Genomic DNA, 17,800 nt, shown 5'->3' with positions numbered 1-17,800 from the left:
TTGATTTTATATCATCTGAAGGCCTCTTTTAAAGATAGAAAAAAAGCGGTCAGTTTGAGCTCTTTTGATGTAATGGGATTTTACTTGCCTCCCACAGACTATGAGAGGAGATTTGAAGCTAGCCATCTTCTTCTACAGCTTAATTTAAGAATACAAAATAGTTCAAAACAATGTATCACTTGAAATAACTTTGTGAGACCTAACAAAAAATTTTTTCCCTAAGTAAAGTCAATGTCTTTCAGGACACAAAAAAAAAAAATGAGCAGTGAAAATATCCAGAAAAAGAATGTTTATGCAACATATAAGTATCCTTTTCTGCAATTACTTCAAATGGCATATATGTTGAGAATTAAACTGGCCTGGAAAGTAACTCAGAAATTTGACTGCTCTCCAAAATTGGTAATAAATTTTCCATTACATGATTTTTATAATAGTTCTTTTACTTACTAGAAACATGATCTGTGTCCACTGTATAAAACCTAGAGGCGCCTGGGTGGCTCAGTGGTTGAGCGTCTGCCTTTTGGCTCAGGTCATGATCCCGGGTCCTGGGATTAAGTCCCATATTGGACTCCCTGCAGGGAGCGTGCTTCTCCCTCTGCCTATGTGTCTGCCTCTCTCTCTGTGCCTCTCATGAATAAATAAATAAAATCTTAAAACAAACAAACAAACAAAAAAACCCTAGAGAGATGGACCAAAAGAAAAGTCAATTCTAACCATTGTTGCTATTTTGATGAAGTCTCTTCCACCTTTTTTCTTTACAAAAATGGACTCATAGGCTAGATATTGTTTTGTAACCTGATTTTTCCACTAGCTCACAAACATATTTCTATGTTGCTATGTATGTGTTCTTTTACATGGTGATGGTGATGTATATAGTATTCTGTGATATGAATGTACCATAACTTATTCAACCAGTCCTCATTCTGGGAAAATTGAGTAGTTACCAATTTTATTCACAAATGCAATTATCCATTTAGCATTAGTTTTTTATATATTTGTATTTGTTTTATGTAAATTTTTAAAGATTTTATTTATTTATTTATTTATTTATTTATTTATTACTTATTTTAGAGAGAGAGTGCACACATGAGCACAAAGGAGGGACAGAGGGAAAGAGAGAGAGAGAATCTCAAGTAGACTCAACTCTCCACTGAGCATGAAGCCCAACTCAGGCCTTGATCTCATGACCCTGAGGTCATGTCCTGAACTGAAATCAAGAGTCAGACACTTAACCAACTGAGCCACCTAGGCTCCCCTTATGTACATTTTCAATATTAAATCTTTCCAACTTCTCCGAATCGCACCCTTTTGGGGTTCTTCAGTTCTTTAACACAGGCATGTGCAGTGTGCATGTCACCTACATGCACTGTGTTAGCTCATACTCTTGCTCTGGTCCGCTGATCGCTTCTCCTGCAATTCAATGTTCGTTGCTTTCTGACTCTGTGTGGGGTCCTGGACTCAGCACTGAGCTATAGAAATAACATTACACTGTCCCTCTGTCTAAAAGCCACATTAATCAAGTGGGAGAGAGTACATAACTAATGATAATGTACAAGTTTTGTTAAGGAAGCACAGAGAAAGGAGAAACTAGGGAAATTAAGGAAGCTGTCCAGAGGAGACCCTACAGAGAATATGTAGGATTTTGACAAGGGAAGGAGGGGAAGAGAACATTCTGAGTAAAAATCCAAGCATGAGCAGAGCCCTAGAGGAGTAAGTGCTCATGGAGTTTTCAGGAGTAGCCAGAGTAGACAGCATACGATGACAGTGGAGTAGGAGATAACGCTCAAAGGGTGGGCTGGGACCAGAGGTCACAGGATTGGAAAGGCATCCTCAGACATCTCTACTTCTGACTATAGGGAGTGAGCAATCAGTGACTATCTTCAGCAGCTGAGGCAAAGTAGACTCAGTTTTAGGAGCTGAACTCTGGTTAGGTTTGGCCAGCAGGGGATGACAAGTGAGGCAGTTTGCCATCAGGAATCTCTCAGCAACAGTCTAGGTGAGACCTGGCCACAAGACATCTAGTGATGTCTCCAAGGCAGAATCAAAAGAGCCCGCCATTCCAATTCAGATGGGAGACAGAAATTGAGGAAAGACACGCAGGAAACTCTAAATTGTCCTCCTCATCAAGTTGTTAAACTCCTAGGTTTAGAGATGGTCTCCTTTGGCTCCCCTTAGCCCACTGCCTCGAGTAGTAAAATAGGTGGCACTTGGCAAGTCCAGATGGAATGGAAGGGTCATGTCCAGTGTCTCCTGTGAGAAAGACAGAATCCTGCACTTCTCAAAAGTAACTACTGTCTTTTAAGGATAAGGCCGTCACAAAAGAATGCAATGACGTATTCAAGAACCAAAGCTTTGTTTATCATTTTTCTTCAAAGGATAATCCTTATAGCTTAAATACGAGCATGCTGTAGTCACCGAGTCTCGGTCATAAAGACTGTGAAAACTAAATATACTTGTGGGATTTCTGGCACTGATGAATAGGCATTAATGAAAGCAGGAAAAAGAGTTGGTTCAAAACCAAGTTATTAGATTGCCTGGGGCATGGGATCGGGGGACGGACCAAAATGGGACACGAAGGTACTGTAAGGGATGATTGAAATGTTCTAGATGCCAATGAGGGCCACAGTTCCACGGGGGTATACATGTGTCAGAATTTATGAGCTGGATACTTAAAATGTGTTCCTGTGACTATACATAAATTATGACATCTTAGTATAGCAATAAAGTTGATCAAAAAGAAAAATAAGTGATGAAAACCAAAATTCAGAGGGTGCCTAGAGTCTGATGGGTGAGATTGTTTCAGGTCATTTATTCTCCAGATATGTATTCCATATAAATTCAAATCTCTTTATAAAAGCCAGTTGATAGGTATTTAGTAGAGATTCCATCTTAACTGTGCCACCTAGAGGCCAGAACCGGTGCAACTGCTGAAGGGTGTTAAGGTTAATGTCATAGACAATGCCCTGGCCTGACAGTCATAGCAGCTGCCAACATCAAACCCCGGAGTACGCATAAAAGAGCTCTTGTGGTTTCCTGAAGCTTAGAGAGCTTGATGTTAGGAGGAGGGCAGAAAACATTTTTTCCAGTTTACAAAAATCTCAGCGTACTTGCCGCGTTGACTGTTCTCACCATTTGGTTTTGGTGCTGATTCTAACACCTCTAACAATCTCAAACATAGAGCTGAGTTCTTCTGACATTGGGTTAGATCCTTGGGAATGATCCTGCAGTGAGCATTATTTCTCACTGAGTTAATAAAGCCTTGCTATAAGCCGTATGCGTGAACTCTGAACACTTAACTGAATGGTATGAATTGCTGTGCTGTTTTCTTCCCATCCAGAAGATTCCAATAGCTCATCTTGATTAGGCTTAATTTGGACTTGGTTGGTGATGAAGCCCATGTCTGCCAAAGCCTGGCAACTTAATGAGCGCTTTGAGGGTGGGGGATGATCTTTTGGAAATACAAATGAAACTAGTTCTATCAGTTTAATTTGGAAATGGAGCACAGTCTGGAAGATCATCTTGGCCTCAACTGACCTGAACTGTCATTTTTAAAATGAAGAGACTTGAAGGGTGCTTGGGTGGCTCAGTGGCTGAGAGTGTGCCTTCAGCTTGGGTCGTGATCCTGGGATCCTAGGATGGAGTCCCGCATCAGGCTCCCTGCCAGGAGCCTGCTTCTCCCTCTGCCTTCTGCCTCTCTCTGTGTGTCTCTCATGAATAAATAAATAAAATATTTAAAAAACAAAAATGAAGAGACTTGTGACCCAGTGAAGAAGTTAAGTGACCTGTCCAAGTACACTTGTATAGTTTGGCCAAACCATGAGCCAGAGGCAAGGTCTCCTGTCTTCCAGAACTGGACCACATGTCTTCAAAGCACTCACTGTGCTTTCAAATGCCCCATGCCCCAAAAATCCATCTTTCCATTTGGATGAATTAGGAGAACCTAACGTCCATTCAGAAACCTTCCAAGGAAGAGAATATAGGTGCCTTTGGCCACCCCACCCCACAGTTTTACACCATTCCCATACTGGGAATTTTTATGTGCTCTTTCTTCCCTCCAACTCCATCCCACAAAAATGCCACTACCTCTTACTTCCCTTGAGCAAATCAGGATTTCAACCATTCTCTTTTTACTTGATTTTAATCCTCTGAAGACCTGCTTGCTCCATTTGCCACAGTTATAGAAACTTGACTTCCAGTGAAAGTCATACTTCTCTTGGTAGCCTGTCATTTCAGCGTTTTGAGAAGCTAAGTAGCTCCGTCCTCATTAAATTAGGCTCAAATTGGAGAAGAGAATTACATACTTAAAAACACAGACACAAAATGATGGATTACTGTTACACCTTAATATAACACATGGTGACATGGAGTAAGAGCATTAGACCAATTAGCAAGCAAGTTTTCTACTCGGGTTCATCTTTTCTGCTGGGTACGTAGCAACGGGATGGTGATTTGAGGGATGGCATTTATCATACGCCCTTGGATAGGAAGTTACCATTTTAGTGACACGACTTGCATTCATTTAACAAAGATAGCACCCATCACCTGGTAACACAGCAAAGATCCAAGTGCTACACCAGAAGTACTGGCTCTAAATTGGCATTTACCTGTCTGACTTTATTTCTAGAAGTTATTGAAATCCATTGCGAGTGGGTCTAAGTGGGGAATTTTAATACATTCCAAAAATACATTCTGCTCTTTTCTTGAGAGCTACCAAATCATAAGTGATGCCATTTGGCAGGTTTGTTGAGGTTTTTTTTTTTCCCTCCCCCTTTTCTGGTCTCACTTCCATATCAGTCTGATTGGTAACAGAAAGGAGAAGGAAACAATAAATCTCCCAGTTCCTCCTGGTGTGAATGCCCAAGATACTGTCAGAAGCAGAATGTATGGGAAGTGGGGGGAGTTGGGGTCAGCAACTTGGAGGGGGGAGGGGATGGTTTTCTGCTGTGGCAAAGCAGAAAAACCCTGTCACCGAATTTAAATTAACAGAATCTGCCCAGAGGGGAGCCATGGTCTTTGTGTGGCTGATTAATGTCAGCCTTGTAAACGCAGTGCTCCACAACAGGGCCAGCCCGCTGAGCAGGAAGCTCAGAGAACACAGCATCTCCTGCTTGGGGATGTGAGCAGAGTGGATGCCTCTGAATAGGGCTGGAAAAGAAAGCCGCAGATTGGGAACGTAGGTGATAGGTTTGATTGGATTTCAGCCGTCTGTCCCAGTGGAGGAAACACAGGCAGCCAGCAGAGGCACCTTCCCTTCAGGCCTTGCTGCCACAGAGAGCAGCAGTGTGCAGATCCAACCCCTACCTCTCCTCACTCAGCTCGTTCGGAGCACCACTGCTGCAGAACAGTGAGTCATAAATTCCCTTCTTCCTAAATGATCTCCAGATCTAAAGAAGAAGCATGTCCAGGGGCAGATCTCTGGAAATCCGTAAGGGGATTGGCCTAGGGAACACAGGATTTTGTCCCTCATGCTCACCTAATAATGCTAGTGGCAGCAGGCAAATCCCTCAGTCCTTGGTTTATGCATCAGTGAAGGGGGTCTTGTTGTCTGCAGATGCTCAGATGAAAGACCCTACATGAATTTCCTGCCCCATCTTATTGTTAGTAAGGGTGGTGTTCCATACGCTGGGGGTGGAAGTCAAACTCGCAGGCAGTGTGTGGGATTTGAAAACCTGTGTGGTATATTTATGTCAGTCGCTGATGTGTTTCCATAAATCTGTTTTTGTGACTCTGAGAGGTGTCCTGAGAGCCTCTAATCAGCCAAGGCAGCTTCTGGCACACACAACCAGCTCTGGCACCCAGGCAGGGTTATTGCAATCCTGTGCATATTCACCCCCCGGAATTGTGGAAGGATTTAATCTTGGAGCCATACTACAAAGAGCCAGAAAGCATCCCCAAAACCTCTGCTCTTATTTCCAGGGGCAGCAAGGGAATAGGAAAACCTTGTTTTTAATCCCAGTACCAATAAAATCAGAAGTTGATGTTTATATATCACAGGGCCGTTGTTTTGAAAGAGAAATAAAAGTAAATGATGAAACTTTGGAAAAAATGGACTCTCTGGCATGGAACCAAGAACAAGCTCTCAGTGTTGACCTTTTGGTTAAAGCCACATAATGCAATTTATGTCACTCCCTGCAGATAGATGATTTTATTGGTTTGCTGGGAATTTTGGCTGAAGAGAAATTACACATTGAGAGAGTAAAGTGTTTAACTCTTATTACTGCCAAATGTCTGACCCCATAGTGTGATGTTATAATAGAAAACAACACAGAGCGAGGCCCTCCCTTCTAAGAGCTTACATTCTAGGAAGGAGTCCATGATTCACAAAAGGCATTTTCAGATGGCAGTCCTAGCTAGAGACCCTTGATTAATGACTGTATTCATTGAGCGCATGTAGGATCAAAATAATGTTATATCAGCCTGTAGCGTTGTTACATTTTGCCTCTTAAAAATCTTAATACCTGCTGAATTTGGGGTGCATAAACCATTTTGAAGTGCTAAGATCCTCTGATGAGGCATTCAATCAGTCTTCAGAACCTGAAGTCAATCTGATCATCGTTCACTAATTTGTTGGTTGTTGGTAGATATTTTCCTGGCTGATAGGTTTTAGCTTTGTGTATATTAAGGTAAAATGCTACTTTGCTAAGTGAATGCGTTTCTTTAAATCACAGAGTGGGAGGTCGCCCTCGGAGTAGATCTTCTCCCTTCCTTGATGCAGTGCTCGAGGCTCATGGCCGTCAGATTGCTCTTTTCCTCTTTACATTCCCTTATGGCCTCACCCATCTCATGGCTCTGTGTGGCACCTGATGGCTGGCAGCCCTCACATCCCTAGCTCCAGCATGGACCTCTCTTTGGATCTCCAGCCTCCTGCCCAGCTCCCTACTTGAATCTCCACTTACACACAAAATGCCCATCTCGAATTTAATCTGTCCAAAATGGGGCTCCGGGTGTGTCCTCTAAATCCTCATCCTCCTGCAGCCCTCTCTATCCCAGCTGATGGCGGCTCCCACTTTTCAGCCACTCAGGCCAAAAGTTGCATCATCCTGGGATCTTCTCTTTCTCTCACACCTCGTCTCCTGCCAGCCCCACCATCAGAAAACAGTCTTTTCTCACCACCTCCGTGTTCAGAACAGGCCGGAACCGACCACTTCTCACCACCCAGGGCCCACCGCCTGTGCAAGTCACCACTGTCACATGCCTGCATTCCTGCGGGAGTCGACCAGCTGTCTCTGCTTCCTCGCTTGCTGTTCTTCTCACCCCTTACAATTAGTCTGGGTGATCCTGTTAAAAATCTGAGTCCCGGGCAGCCTGGGTGGCTCAGTGGTTTAGCGCTGCCTTCAGCCCAGGGTGTGATCCAGGAGACGTGGGATTGAGTCCCATGTCCGGCTCCCTGCATGGAGCCTGCCTCTCCCTCTGCCTGTCTCTGCCTCTCTCTCTCTCTCTCTCTCTCTCTGCCTCTCTTTCTATCTCTCATGAATAAATAAATAAAATCTTAAAAAAAAAATCTGAATTCCGTCTCATGACTGCCCGTCTCAGGGCCCTTGGCTGGCTTCTCACCTCAGCACTACAACCCCACACAGTCTGCTCCCCAACCTGCTGTCACCCGGAGCCATCTTCTACTCCCTTCTTCCCAACCATAGTCACAGCAGCCTTCTTGATGATGGATGATGCTCTCACATACACTCGAGGGACTTCCACCCCTGTCCTTGCCTGTCTCTCTTCCTGCAGTGTTCTCCCCCCAGACATCTGCACTATTCAGTCCCTCCCCTCATTTGGGTTTTTCTTCAAATGTCTGGGCCTTCCCTGACCACCTTAAAGTTACCATCCTTCCCTCTACCTCCCAAACTCTCTCTCCCCAGCACTCCCCATTCCCCCCTTTATGGCTTTAGTTTTCTTCCTTTTTACCCTCTAATGTGCCATTTATTTGACTGATTGTTTGTTGCTAATTTCTTATGTACTCCCACAGAGTGTAAGAAATTCCTCACGAAATGTTTGACCCTTGGGGTGCCTGGGTAGCTCAGTGGTTGAGCGTCTGCATTCGGCTTAGGTCGTGATCCTGGAGTGCCAGCATTGAGTCCCACATCGGGCTCCCTGCATGGAGCCAGCTTCTCCCTCTGCCTGTGTCTCTGCCTCTCTCTCTGGGTCTCTCATGAATAAATAAATACAATCTTTAAAAAACAAAACAAAAGAAATGTTTGACTCTTGTCTGTTGCTAAAATCTCTAGCACCTAGAATAGTGCCCGATAGATTGCAGATACTCATTTACTGAAGAAATGAATTAAATTGTATTTCTCTTTCTGTGGCACATCTTTACCCACATATGTATCAGCATCTTAGAGTTTTTCTTAAAGATGCGTGGGGTTCCTTAATATATGAAGAATACACAACTATTTATGATATTTGTTGCCGATATTTTACATTTCTTTACCACTTAATTCCACCATATATTTATTAAACTTTCGTAGGACCAAAGCTGTTGACTTCTGTCATTGTTGTCCTTTGTCTAAGTCAGCAGAGCTATAATATTCTAGTGAGTGCAGAGCATCAAGCTGCACTCTTTCTGCTAACGTTCCTGCATCTCCCATAGGCATCAACAGGAAGGTGGTGTACTCCCTGGCGGACTCTGCCAACGGGTTCTTCTCCATCGACAGCTCATCAGGCATCATTATCCTGGAGCAGCCACTGGACCGGGAGCAGCAGCCCTCCTACAACATCAGTGTCCAAGCCACCGACCAGAGCCCTGGTCAGGCTCTGTCCTCTCTTGCTACCGTCACCATCACTGTCTTGGACATTAATGACAACCCCCCTGTATTTGAGCGGAGGGACTACCTGGTGACAGTGCCTGAGGATACCTCCCCTGGCACCCAAGTGCTTGCTGTTTTTGCCACCAGCAAAGATATCGGCACAAATGCTGAGATTACGTATCTCATCCGATCTGGGAATGAACAAGGGAGATTTAGAATCAACCCAAAGACAGGTGGGTAAATGGCAGCCTATTTAGAATTCATATTTCTCTTAACCATCTAACCACCCTCTGAATGGGCTCTTTTTCCTCTCCTACCCCTCTCCCAGTGAAAGCACACCTTCTCATGGCAGGACCTGCATGCAGACCCAAGGGTCCCTTCTGGTACTCTGTTTCTGTGGATGCCCCCTGCCAAGTGTTAAGCCCCCAGCTGTGGGCTCATTGGGCAAATACTTGACCACCATGTGGGGTCCTGGATTTCTCAGAGGAAAGCTTGAAAGCAGTAACGTGGTTCATTGATGGGGACAGGAAGTAATATTTGCATACTGAGCATAATTTGTTTCTTTCCCTCTCTTTTCTGTTTTTGCTTTGTTTCATTTTGTGTTGTTTTATTTAGATCATGTGTTTATGGGTGTGGAAGTGCTCTTAGACATCAGTGTGCACTTGTCCCCATCCACACTCAGGCTGCCACTCTCTTGTCACCTACCAAAGCAGACAAGGATAAGTGGCATGCACGGTGACATGCAGGCCTTCTCAACTCAGTACCCCAGGCAGCCAGAACCAGCACTGTATTTGGGTCCTGCCCACTAACTGCCAGTCAGAACACTGTCAGGTCTTACCACACCCTTTGCAAACTCAGGGCCAGTGTGGCATCGCTTAGGGAAAACAGGTCAAAAAATGAATCAAGAGAACAGAAGGAAAAGCCTAGGACTTTCTTTTCATTAGGGAGTTAACTATTGGGGGCACTTTGAGTAATTCAAGAAGCAAGTTTGGACATTCTTTGAAGAGTGAACATATTCACCTTTTCATTTTTCATAGTGTTTGTATTAATATTTTTGAATCACTTTCATGAGTAGTCTCATTTGTTCACCCAATCCCCCATGAATAGTCATGTCAAAGCAGGCCTATTTTTCAGATAAGAAAGGTAAGTCTCTTCCACTTCCTGTCCATTGGACATAATTCCCTTATCACAAAAGGAAAATGCACTCATTGAGTAAGGTGGGAAAGGAGGTCCATTCTCCTTTGGATAGTTCAGTAAACATGAATAGGAAACTATCATAATCTGCAACATTTCTTTAACATGATGAATATGCCAGTTTCCTATTAAATCATTAGTTATGTTTCTCATTTTCCATATGAGAAAAACAGAGCTTTGAAGAGGTTAAGTAAGGTCTCCAATGTCCACTGAGAGTCACTGGGGGATCCAGGATTTGAGCCCAGATCTCCCTGATTTTGGAATACATGTTCTTCTCTCTATAGAGCACTGCTCTGCTGGGGTGGGGGATGGTGAAAATAGGAAGAGGATACAGTTCCTGCCCTTAGGTTTAGGAAGGGGGAAACATTGATGGAAGAATTGCATTAGCAAATTCTCCCAGCAGTAACTCTGTTTATTTATTTTTTTTAAGATTTTGTTTATTTATTCATGAAAGACAGAGAGAGAGAGGCAGAGACACAGGCAGAGGGAGAAGCAGGCTCCATGCAGGGAGCCCGACATGGGACTCCATCCCAGGACTCCAGGATCACACCCTGAGCTGCAGGCGGCGCTAAACCGCTGCGCCACCGGGGCTGCCCAATAACTCCATTTATTAAGGTCACTACTTCGAATTAAAATGTATGGGGTTTCCCTCATTTAAATACATGTTAGACTTAGTCTGTCTAGTTACGGCCATTGTATATGAATACCATGGGGAAACGGTTAAGTGCTGTTTAATTTTGGCACTGGATAAAGAGACTGGGATACAAAACAAAGTGCTAAGAGGGGTAATTGCTAAGAAAACTTAATTATGGAGAGAAAGAAGCTCTTGTTACAGGCATGACTTTGGTTTCTCACCTTAAGTAGAAGGGCAGCTTTAGCAGCTAGGGAAGATGCCTGTCTGCAGATGTGAATGGATGTGACATCCTGACCTTGGTCCCAAAGATTGTTTTCCAGTTGGGAGAGAGGTTAATTCCTTTGAGAACTGCTCTACAGGCAGTACGATGACCAGTTTCCAATTGCAGAGTGCAAGATTGGGTCAGTTCACCAGAAAGAGATAGAATGGGAAGGAAAAGCACTCACAGAGCCCTTCCTAGGGGTGGCACCCAGCCAGGGCCTGTCACTTGTTCTGCTTCCTTAAATTAAATCGCTTTGTGACATGGACACTACTTCTGCTCTATAGTTGTGGACACTAAACTCACACTTACTGTTTGGCCACTAATCCCAGGTATTTCCTTTCCATTAGGTCACGGTACCTTGAGATGTCTGAACTCTTTGCCCTCTTCGTGCTGTAATAGTTTGAGATAAGCACATTATAACTTGGTGAGGCATGTTAGTCGTTAATTGAATTCAGTGAAGTCTGCAGGTATTCACTTGCTGACTAGGGGCGGGGTCATGCAGTCACATCCACACATCTCAGCTTATTCTCTGTCTGCCCGGGTCCAATTAAGGGATCATAGGGAGACACTTACTAGGGATGCTTCTCCCTAGCGGCGTATGCATGAATGATGCCAGAGAGTTTCAGGCTGCTTGAGAGATGTTCAGAAACTATTGCAGAAATAGTCAAAGACTTTATTTCTTCAGTGTTGTGTCTGATGGATGGCTGTGTTTTTTAACTGACAGCATTAGTCAGACTCTAAGACGCTTTCCGTGGGGCATTAAATAAACAAAATCTTGAATATTTAAAATTCTTGGATAGAGATGATGTTATAAATATTACCATGATTATGGAACTGCTGACCAAAGTTTTTTTCCTAATCAAATCAAAAACTTCCCATTTTTCTTCAAAGGAGGTATTTCTGTCTCTGAGGGCCTGGACTATGAATTATGCAAAAAGTTTTACCTGGTGGTGGAAGCCAAAGATGGGGGCACGCCGGCTCTCAGTGCTGTGGCCACTGTCAGCATCAACCTCACGGATGTGAATGACAACCCTCCCAGGTTCAGCCAGGATGTCTACAGTGCTGTCATCAGTGAAGACGCCTTGGTCGGAGACTCTGTCATTTTGGTAGGTACCAGTGGGAGGTCCAGATGTCCGAGGCTCATAGTCATAAATAGAGTGAAAAAGTGAGCAAAATCTATCTTGAATTCTCATTACACTGTTTCTTCTCAGGGTCTTTTTGTCCCCAAGAACCCCAGTCAGTCACCAATATTTCAGCTGCTCCTTCTCCTTTTCTACATTGGAGTGCCTAATAAATTCATTTATATCAAAGTATAAGTGACCAATGATTACTTTCTTCCTGGGAGTGTCTGTTTTTGTTTTTTAAGAAAACAGAACAGACCATGAAATACATTTCTAATGGCAGCTCTCACTGGTTTCTGACCTTAGATAGTAAGTTATGGGGTGACTAAGATTAAATAAATCCATCCTCCCCCCACCCCACTCATGCACACACGCACGCATGCACACACACAGAGCCGGACAGCTATATATGGGAGCAAGATTAAGACTGGCCACTCTTAGAGAAGCTCTTTCTGGAAGGAAGTTTTTTTAATACCAGTAAGGACAAGCCGTGTGTTAGGAGAACATAAGTTCTCTCAAACTTACAAATTACATTTGGGAAATCATCAATCCCATTCTTAACCATCATCACCACCCCTACTGGACAGGTCCCTTCCATCTGTCCTCTCTGGCTTCTGCAGTCCCTGGTATGGGTGTTCATTCTTTACACTCCAGTGGTGAACTTCCCAGGCCCTCTCTCCTTCCTGGATGTGACTAGACTACTTGCACACATAGAAATCCCAATATCCCCAAAATGGAGCAGTAAACAGTGGGCCAGTGAGGTTGCCATGTGGGAAAAGGAATTTTCTTGGGCTTCCTTAACCTGGAACTGCATAGATTTAAAGAATGTCTGACTCAGTGGTGGAGACCATTATTTGCAGAATTGGGGAAAAAAAATAACCAAACTATCCATATCAGCTTTGGCTCTATCCTCACTGACTCAAGACATGAGGAAAATCATGTGTAATAAGTGTCATCAAGCTGTAGACAGACAAAAATGGAAAGAAAGTGGCAGCTCCAGTAATGGTGCCTCTTTCAGCCAAGCCATGAGCTCTTCCAACAGAGGCATGATCATGAGCATAGCACATGAGCATAGCACCTAAGACAATTGTCAGAGTTATGCCCATTTGTAAGACCTGGGGCCCTAAGAATAAATCTTTTCTCTATCTCTTATGTCATGTGTTTTTGTTTTGTGTTGTTGTTGTTGTGTTTTTTTTGTTTCTTTTTGTTTTTTTTTTTTTCTTGTGTCCCATGAAGCTAGTAGCGGAAGATGCAGATAGCCAGCCCAATGGACAGATTCGTTTTTCCATTGTGAACGGAGATCGGGACAACGAATTTGCTGTGGAGCCTGTCCTAGGACTTGTAAAGGTTAAGAAGAAATTAGACCGGGAACGGGTAAGCTAGTTTAGGCCAGCTCCCCTCCTATCCACACCATCCCTTCACTGGAATCCAGTATAGGCTCCCTGAGTAAAAGTAGGAAGATTCTCCATCCCAACTAATGAGAGTAAATAGGATGGGCCGAAATGCAGCATGACATATTGGGGCTAAACCTTAGAAAGAAGTTTCTGCCAATAGGTACTGGCAACTTCTTACTTATGGGTGTTTTAAAGAAAAGGCAAAAGATGTGTCTTTCTGGATGCTTTGAATTTTGGTCCTTCCTAGAGCAAGGAGGCAAGAAAGTACCTTCTGGGGACACCTGGGTGGCTCAGTCTGTGAAGCGTCTGCCTTTGGCTCAGTTTGTGATCCCAAGGTCCCGGGATCAAGCCTCACATCAGGCTCCCTGCTCAGCAGAGAATCTGTTCCTTCCACTCCCTTTGCCCTTCCCCTCCTGTTCATGCTCTTTTGGACTCAAATAAATAAATAAAATCAAGAAGAAAGAAAGAAAGAAAGAAAGAGAGAGAGAGAGAGAGAAAGGAAGGAAGGGAAGGACGGAAGAATACGGATAGGAAAGACTGAAGAAAAAAGAAAGTCCGACTCCCCCATCCCCTCCTCACCTCCACATCAAAGCCTCCATCCCCCTCCGCCCTCCCCCATCCCTCCATCCCTCCCTACCTCACGACCAAACACGACCAGACAGCCAACAGAAAACGAAAAAGAAGTACCTTCAGCATTGGGATCCTGTGGTCCTGGTCTTATCAGCAGTGTTAGCCCTAGGGGAGCAGATACAAAAGGATCATCTGAAGGTATTTAGGTCAGAAAGAATGATCCAGAAAAGTCTTCCTCTGCCAAGGTTGAGCATTGTGTTTTTTGACTAAAAATATATGTCTTCAAAGTGAAATTAAATATGGGAAAAGATGTCGTAGTAGTGGTGCTAAAAAGCAGAAAAGCCTCCCTGGGTGGTATATCCCCATTCCTCCTGAGGTATCAGAACTGATAAATAAGATCAGCGTGACAGCTGTTGTGTTTGAACGAAGGCCAAGAGCTGTAGGTCTGACCAGGGATGGTTTTGCCCCTCTAGGGGACTTGGCGACATTTGGGGACAGTTTGGGTTGTCCTGAATGAGCAGAAAGTGATATTGGCTTCGAGTGAGTAGAGACCAGATATGCATCTAAACATCCTACAAAAGCACAGGACAGCCCCCAGCAGGCAAGAATCACCTCGGGCCCCACATGTCAGGGGTGCCAAGGCTGAGAAACTCTGGTCTAGAGAACCAAGAGTGAAGGTGGCCGATCTCCCGCAAAGCCGAGCCGAGTGTGCAGGTCCTCAGAGTGTGAGCAGGGGAGAGGAAGTGCTTTACTGTCGGCCCTTTGTGCTTTGGCAGGTGTCCGGATACTCCCTGCTTGTCCAGGCAGTCGACAGTGGCATTCCTGTGATGTCGTCGACTGCCACCGTCAACATTGACATTTCAGACGTGAACGACAACAGCCCAGTCTTTACCCCTGCTAACTATACTGCTGTGATCCAGGTGAGCAAATCTTGCCTGCCGGGCACTAGTCCTTATGCACTCAGCCTTCCTCCTCTCTCTGGTTTCACTCATCATGTCGTCTCTTTTTTTTCCTTTATACCTGATAAAAGAGCCTGACTCTTCCCAGCAACTGACTGATAAGTATTGGTGAGCACTGTTGCCAACTGGGTTCTTTCTACTGTCGGGCACTTTGCGTGTACTGCTTGTCCCCATCACAGCCCAATGACATGGGAGAGGGAGGCAGCCCCGGCTCCACAGTGAGGGAGCTAAGGGCCTGAGGGGTTCAGTAGCTCATCCAAGGTGGCACACTCGGGATTTGAACTCGGGTCAGCCTTCTGCAGAAAGTGCCCTGTCTTCTCCCCAGCCACAGGCTGCCTTTCAGCCTCTCCATGCTGTCCCAGCAGCGGAGGGAGATTGTTGCAGACTGTCTCATCTCTCCAAGACAGATTGGGCATCAGGAAAGAGTTGCTGCTCATTAAAATCAATCTTCCATAAGCAATTTGTTTAGGACTTTAAATCCACCTGCTACTTAGAATTACGCTGCGGGATGGAGTAGCTTTACTACTGATATTGTGCTCTCAGGAGGGCATGACTCTTCTTCTCATCCATTTTTTCATTCAAAAGATGTTTCATCTTTTTGAGCTCGGTGCTAGGGGTGGAGCTGCCTCCACTTCCCAACTCTGGGAGGTTCAGGGAAGCCAGTCCGGGACCACTGTGGGCCTGGAGGAGCCAGAGGAAAGGGGGATGGATATATGTGTTGTGAGGGGGCCTCAGCTCGTCCAGAGACCCAGTTCTTGCCTGATCCAGTTTGGCCTCAGAATCGCCTCCCGCGGAGGCTGCAGGCTCTGTGGGCAGAAGGTAAGATGAGAGTGAGCCAGGTCTGGAGGGACGTCTTTGGAATAACATCAAGACTGCGTCTGGCCACGTCTGGCAGCAGGCTCCCCACCTCCAGAGGAGGACTGGGAGGAGAGCAGGGAGGAGGGGTGCGCTCACTCAGAAAGCAAGCAGCCCTCTGCTTCTTGCCTCCCACTTTGTCAGCGAAATCTGATTCCTTCACCAGTGGTAGTTTGGTCTTCCTCTCTTCTCTGATGCTCTTTCCAGCAGTCGTGCCTTCTCCTCCCCTCTCCGGCTTCCCCAAGCTGCCCCCAGGGCCTGCACCTTCTCGCATTTCCCTTTCTTGAAGATCCCTGCCCTCCTCCTGGGCTGCCTCCCAGGGTGGAGCTGCTCGCCTTGCCTCTGTGTGCTCACCCCAAAACAAAATGGGCTCTGCTTGCTGAACATTCAGTTTTATGACACCCATCAATCAGTCTGACAGACCATTTCCACATGCACCACAGGAGAAACAAGAATCGCAGCCATGAGCAGTGACCGTGGCTCCTGTCACCCTGGGGCCTGGCTCTGTCCTCTCTCCCCCTTCCTTCTCAGATAGTGAACCCTGGGGCTGGCTCTCTCTCTCTCTCTCTCTCTCTCTTTCTTTCTTTCTCTCTCTCTCTCTGTCTCCCTCTCTCTCCAGTGGAGGAAATGGCCTTTATAAAGTGAGCAAACAAATCAATAAATCTTCTATTTTGTGTGGTGCTGAGTATGCTGTCACCGCGAAATAGTAAATTCTGTGCAGGGCTGAGGCAGTGCTGTGGCTAATGCCAGAGGGAAACAGAGGCTAGTTCTTGATGACAAAAAGGCCACTTGAGGGGCTCCTGTGTGGCTCGGGAGTTGAGCATCTGCCTTTGGCTCAGTGTGTGATCCCAGGGTCCTGGGATCCAGTCCTGCATCAGGCTTCCCACAGGGAGCCTGCTTCTCCCTCTGCCTATGTCTCTGCCTCTCTCTCTCTCTCTCTCTCTCTCTCTCTCCCTGAATCATGAATAAATAAATAAAAATCTAAAAACAAAGAAAAGGCCACTTGAGAGAAGGCACAAAATGAGAGGTCCTAAAGGTCCTTTTCTCTTTCTCCTTCAGAGAACATTCCTTGCTTTTTCCAAACCAGGATAATCTCCTTATTCCAACACATGGTTTTCATAAGACTAACTCAGCCCTGAAAGCTTGAGTGTGCCTGTCCCGTACGTGACTCCTGTCCACACTGCAGCGTATCATGGTCTCCATCTCCATGACCCAAACTTATTTAATGCTGAATCGATGTCATCAGAAGGCCTGAACTAATGAAACTGACTTCAGGCCCAAGCTGTGGTGATACCGAAGTCTAAACAGAGCAGGGCAGGAAAACCAATGCCTGAGCTACAGAGGAATTTAATTTGGCGTTATCGGACTAAGGAGAACCCTCGCCCCAAGAAGGGGTGACAAAGAGCCTTTGTGTCTCTATTTTGGGGAAAAGGCAGAGAGGTTCTGTAACATGATGCTTGAATGATAACATCAGGGTTTCCAAAAATTCTGATGACTTGAAGGATTTTCTTTCTCTTCATTTTCAGTTTGAGGAATAGTTTACCCCCCTTGCTCTTTTCTCGAGAAACCCGGCAGAACCGTGTTCAGAGGGGTGAGGTGTCAAGGCCCATTTCCCACCCGGCATATGCCTTTGTGTACTTGCTGGGAAGTTGCCAGGACATGCCCCAATCCCCACCCCATCCCCGAGCAAGTCCAATCTTGTGACACCATGTCAGTGTTGGGCCTCAGCATGATCGTGTTGTGATGGGGGTGATGAAGTGCCTTCCCATCCCAAAAGGTTGATGCTTTCTTGGCCTTGAGGGGCCTTCCGACCTACTCACAAAAGGCTGGCGAGCACCCTGTTTCCCCAGAGCTGCTTAGGTGATCTCAGGGAAATGAAGGACAAGATGGAGCTGGTGCCACCCTGGGAGGTCCTGATGTTCCCACCTGCAGCTCAGCGTCTCAGGGGCAGTGGAGGGGAGGCAGCCAAGGATGCAGAGCATGATGCTTGCAGACACCCGCCTATTTTCAGAAGAGAAGATAATATCACAGGGAATCCCTTCTGCTCAAAGCCCTGTTTTCTCGCCAGTA

The 17,800-nt window shown here is 45.4% G+C and overlaps 1 protein-coding gene across 2 annotated transcripts in view; it reads left to right on the top strand.

Annotated features, from left to right (window-relative positions):
* FAT3 (FAT atypical cadherin 3) overlaps positions 1 to 17,800 on the top strand; it is a 643,002-nt gene that overhangs the window by 575,503 nt on the left and 49,699 nt on the right. For both annotated transcript variants that reach the window (XM_038568333.1, XM_038568332.1), the window contains exons 14-17: positions 8,585 to 8,974; positions 11,723 to 11,937; positions 13,189 to 13,326; positions 14,693 to 14,836. In XM_038568333.1, coding sequence (XP_038424261.1) covers positions 8,585 to 8,974; positions 11,723 to 11,937; positions 13,189 to 13,326; positions 14,693 to 14,836 — 887 coding nt within the window. The remainder of the gene's footprint in view (positions 1 to 8,584; positions 8,975 to 11,722; positions 11,938 to 13,188; positions 13,327 to 14,692; positions 14,837 to 17,800) is intronic.

This window comes from Canis lupus, chromosome 21, assembly GCF_011100685.1.
Source record: "Canis lupus familiaris isolate Mischka breed German Shepherd chromosome 21, alternate assembly UU_Cfam_GSD_1.0, whole genome shotgun sequence".
Classification (NCBI taxonomy): Eukaryota; Metazoa; Chordata; class Mammalia; order Carnivora; family Canidae; genus Canis; species Canis lupus.
Note: the sequence above shows the minus strand (reverse complement) of the source record. Positions and strands in the feature narration are given on the sequence as shown.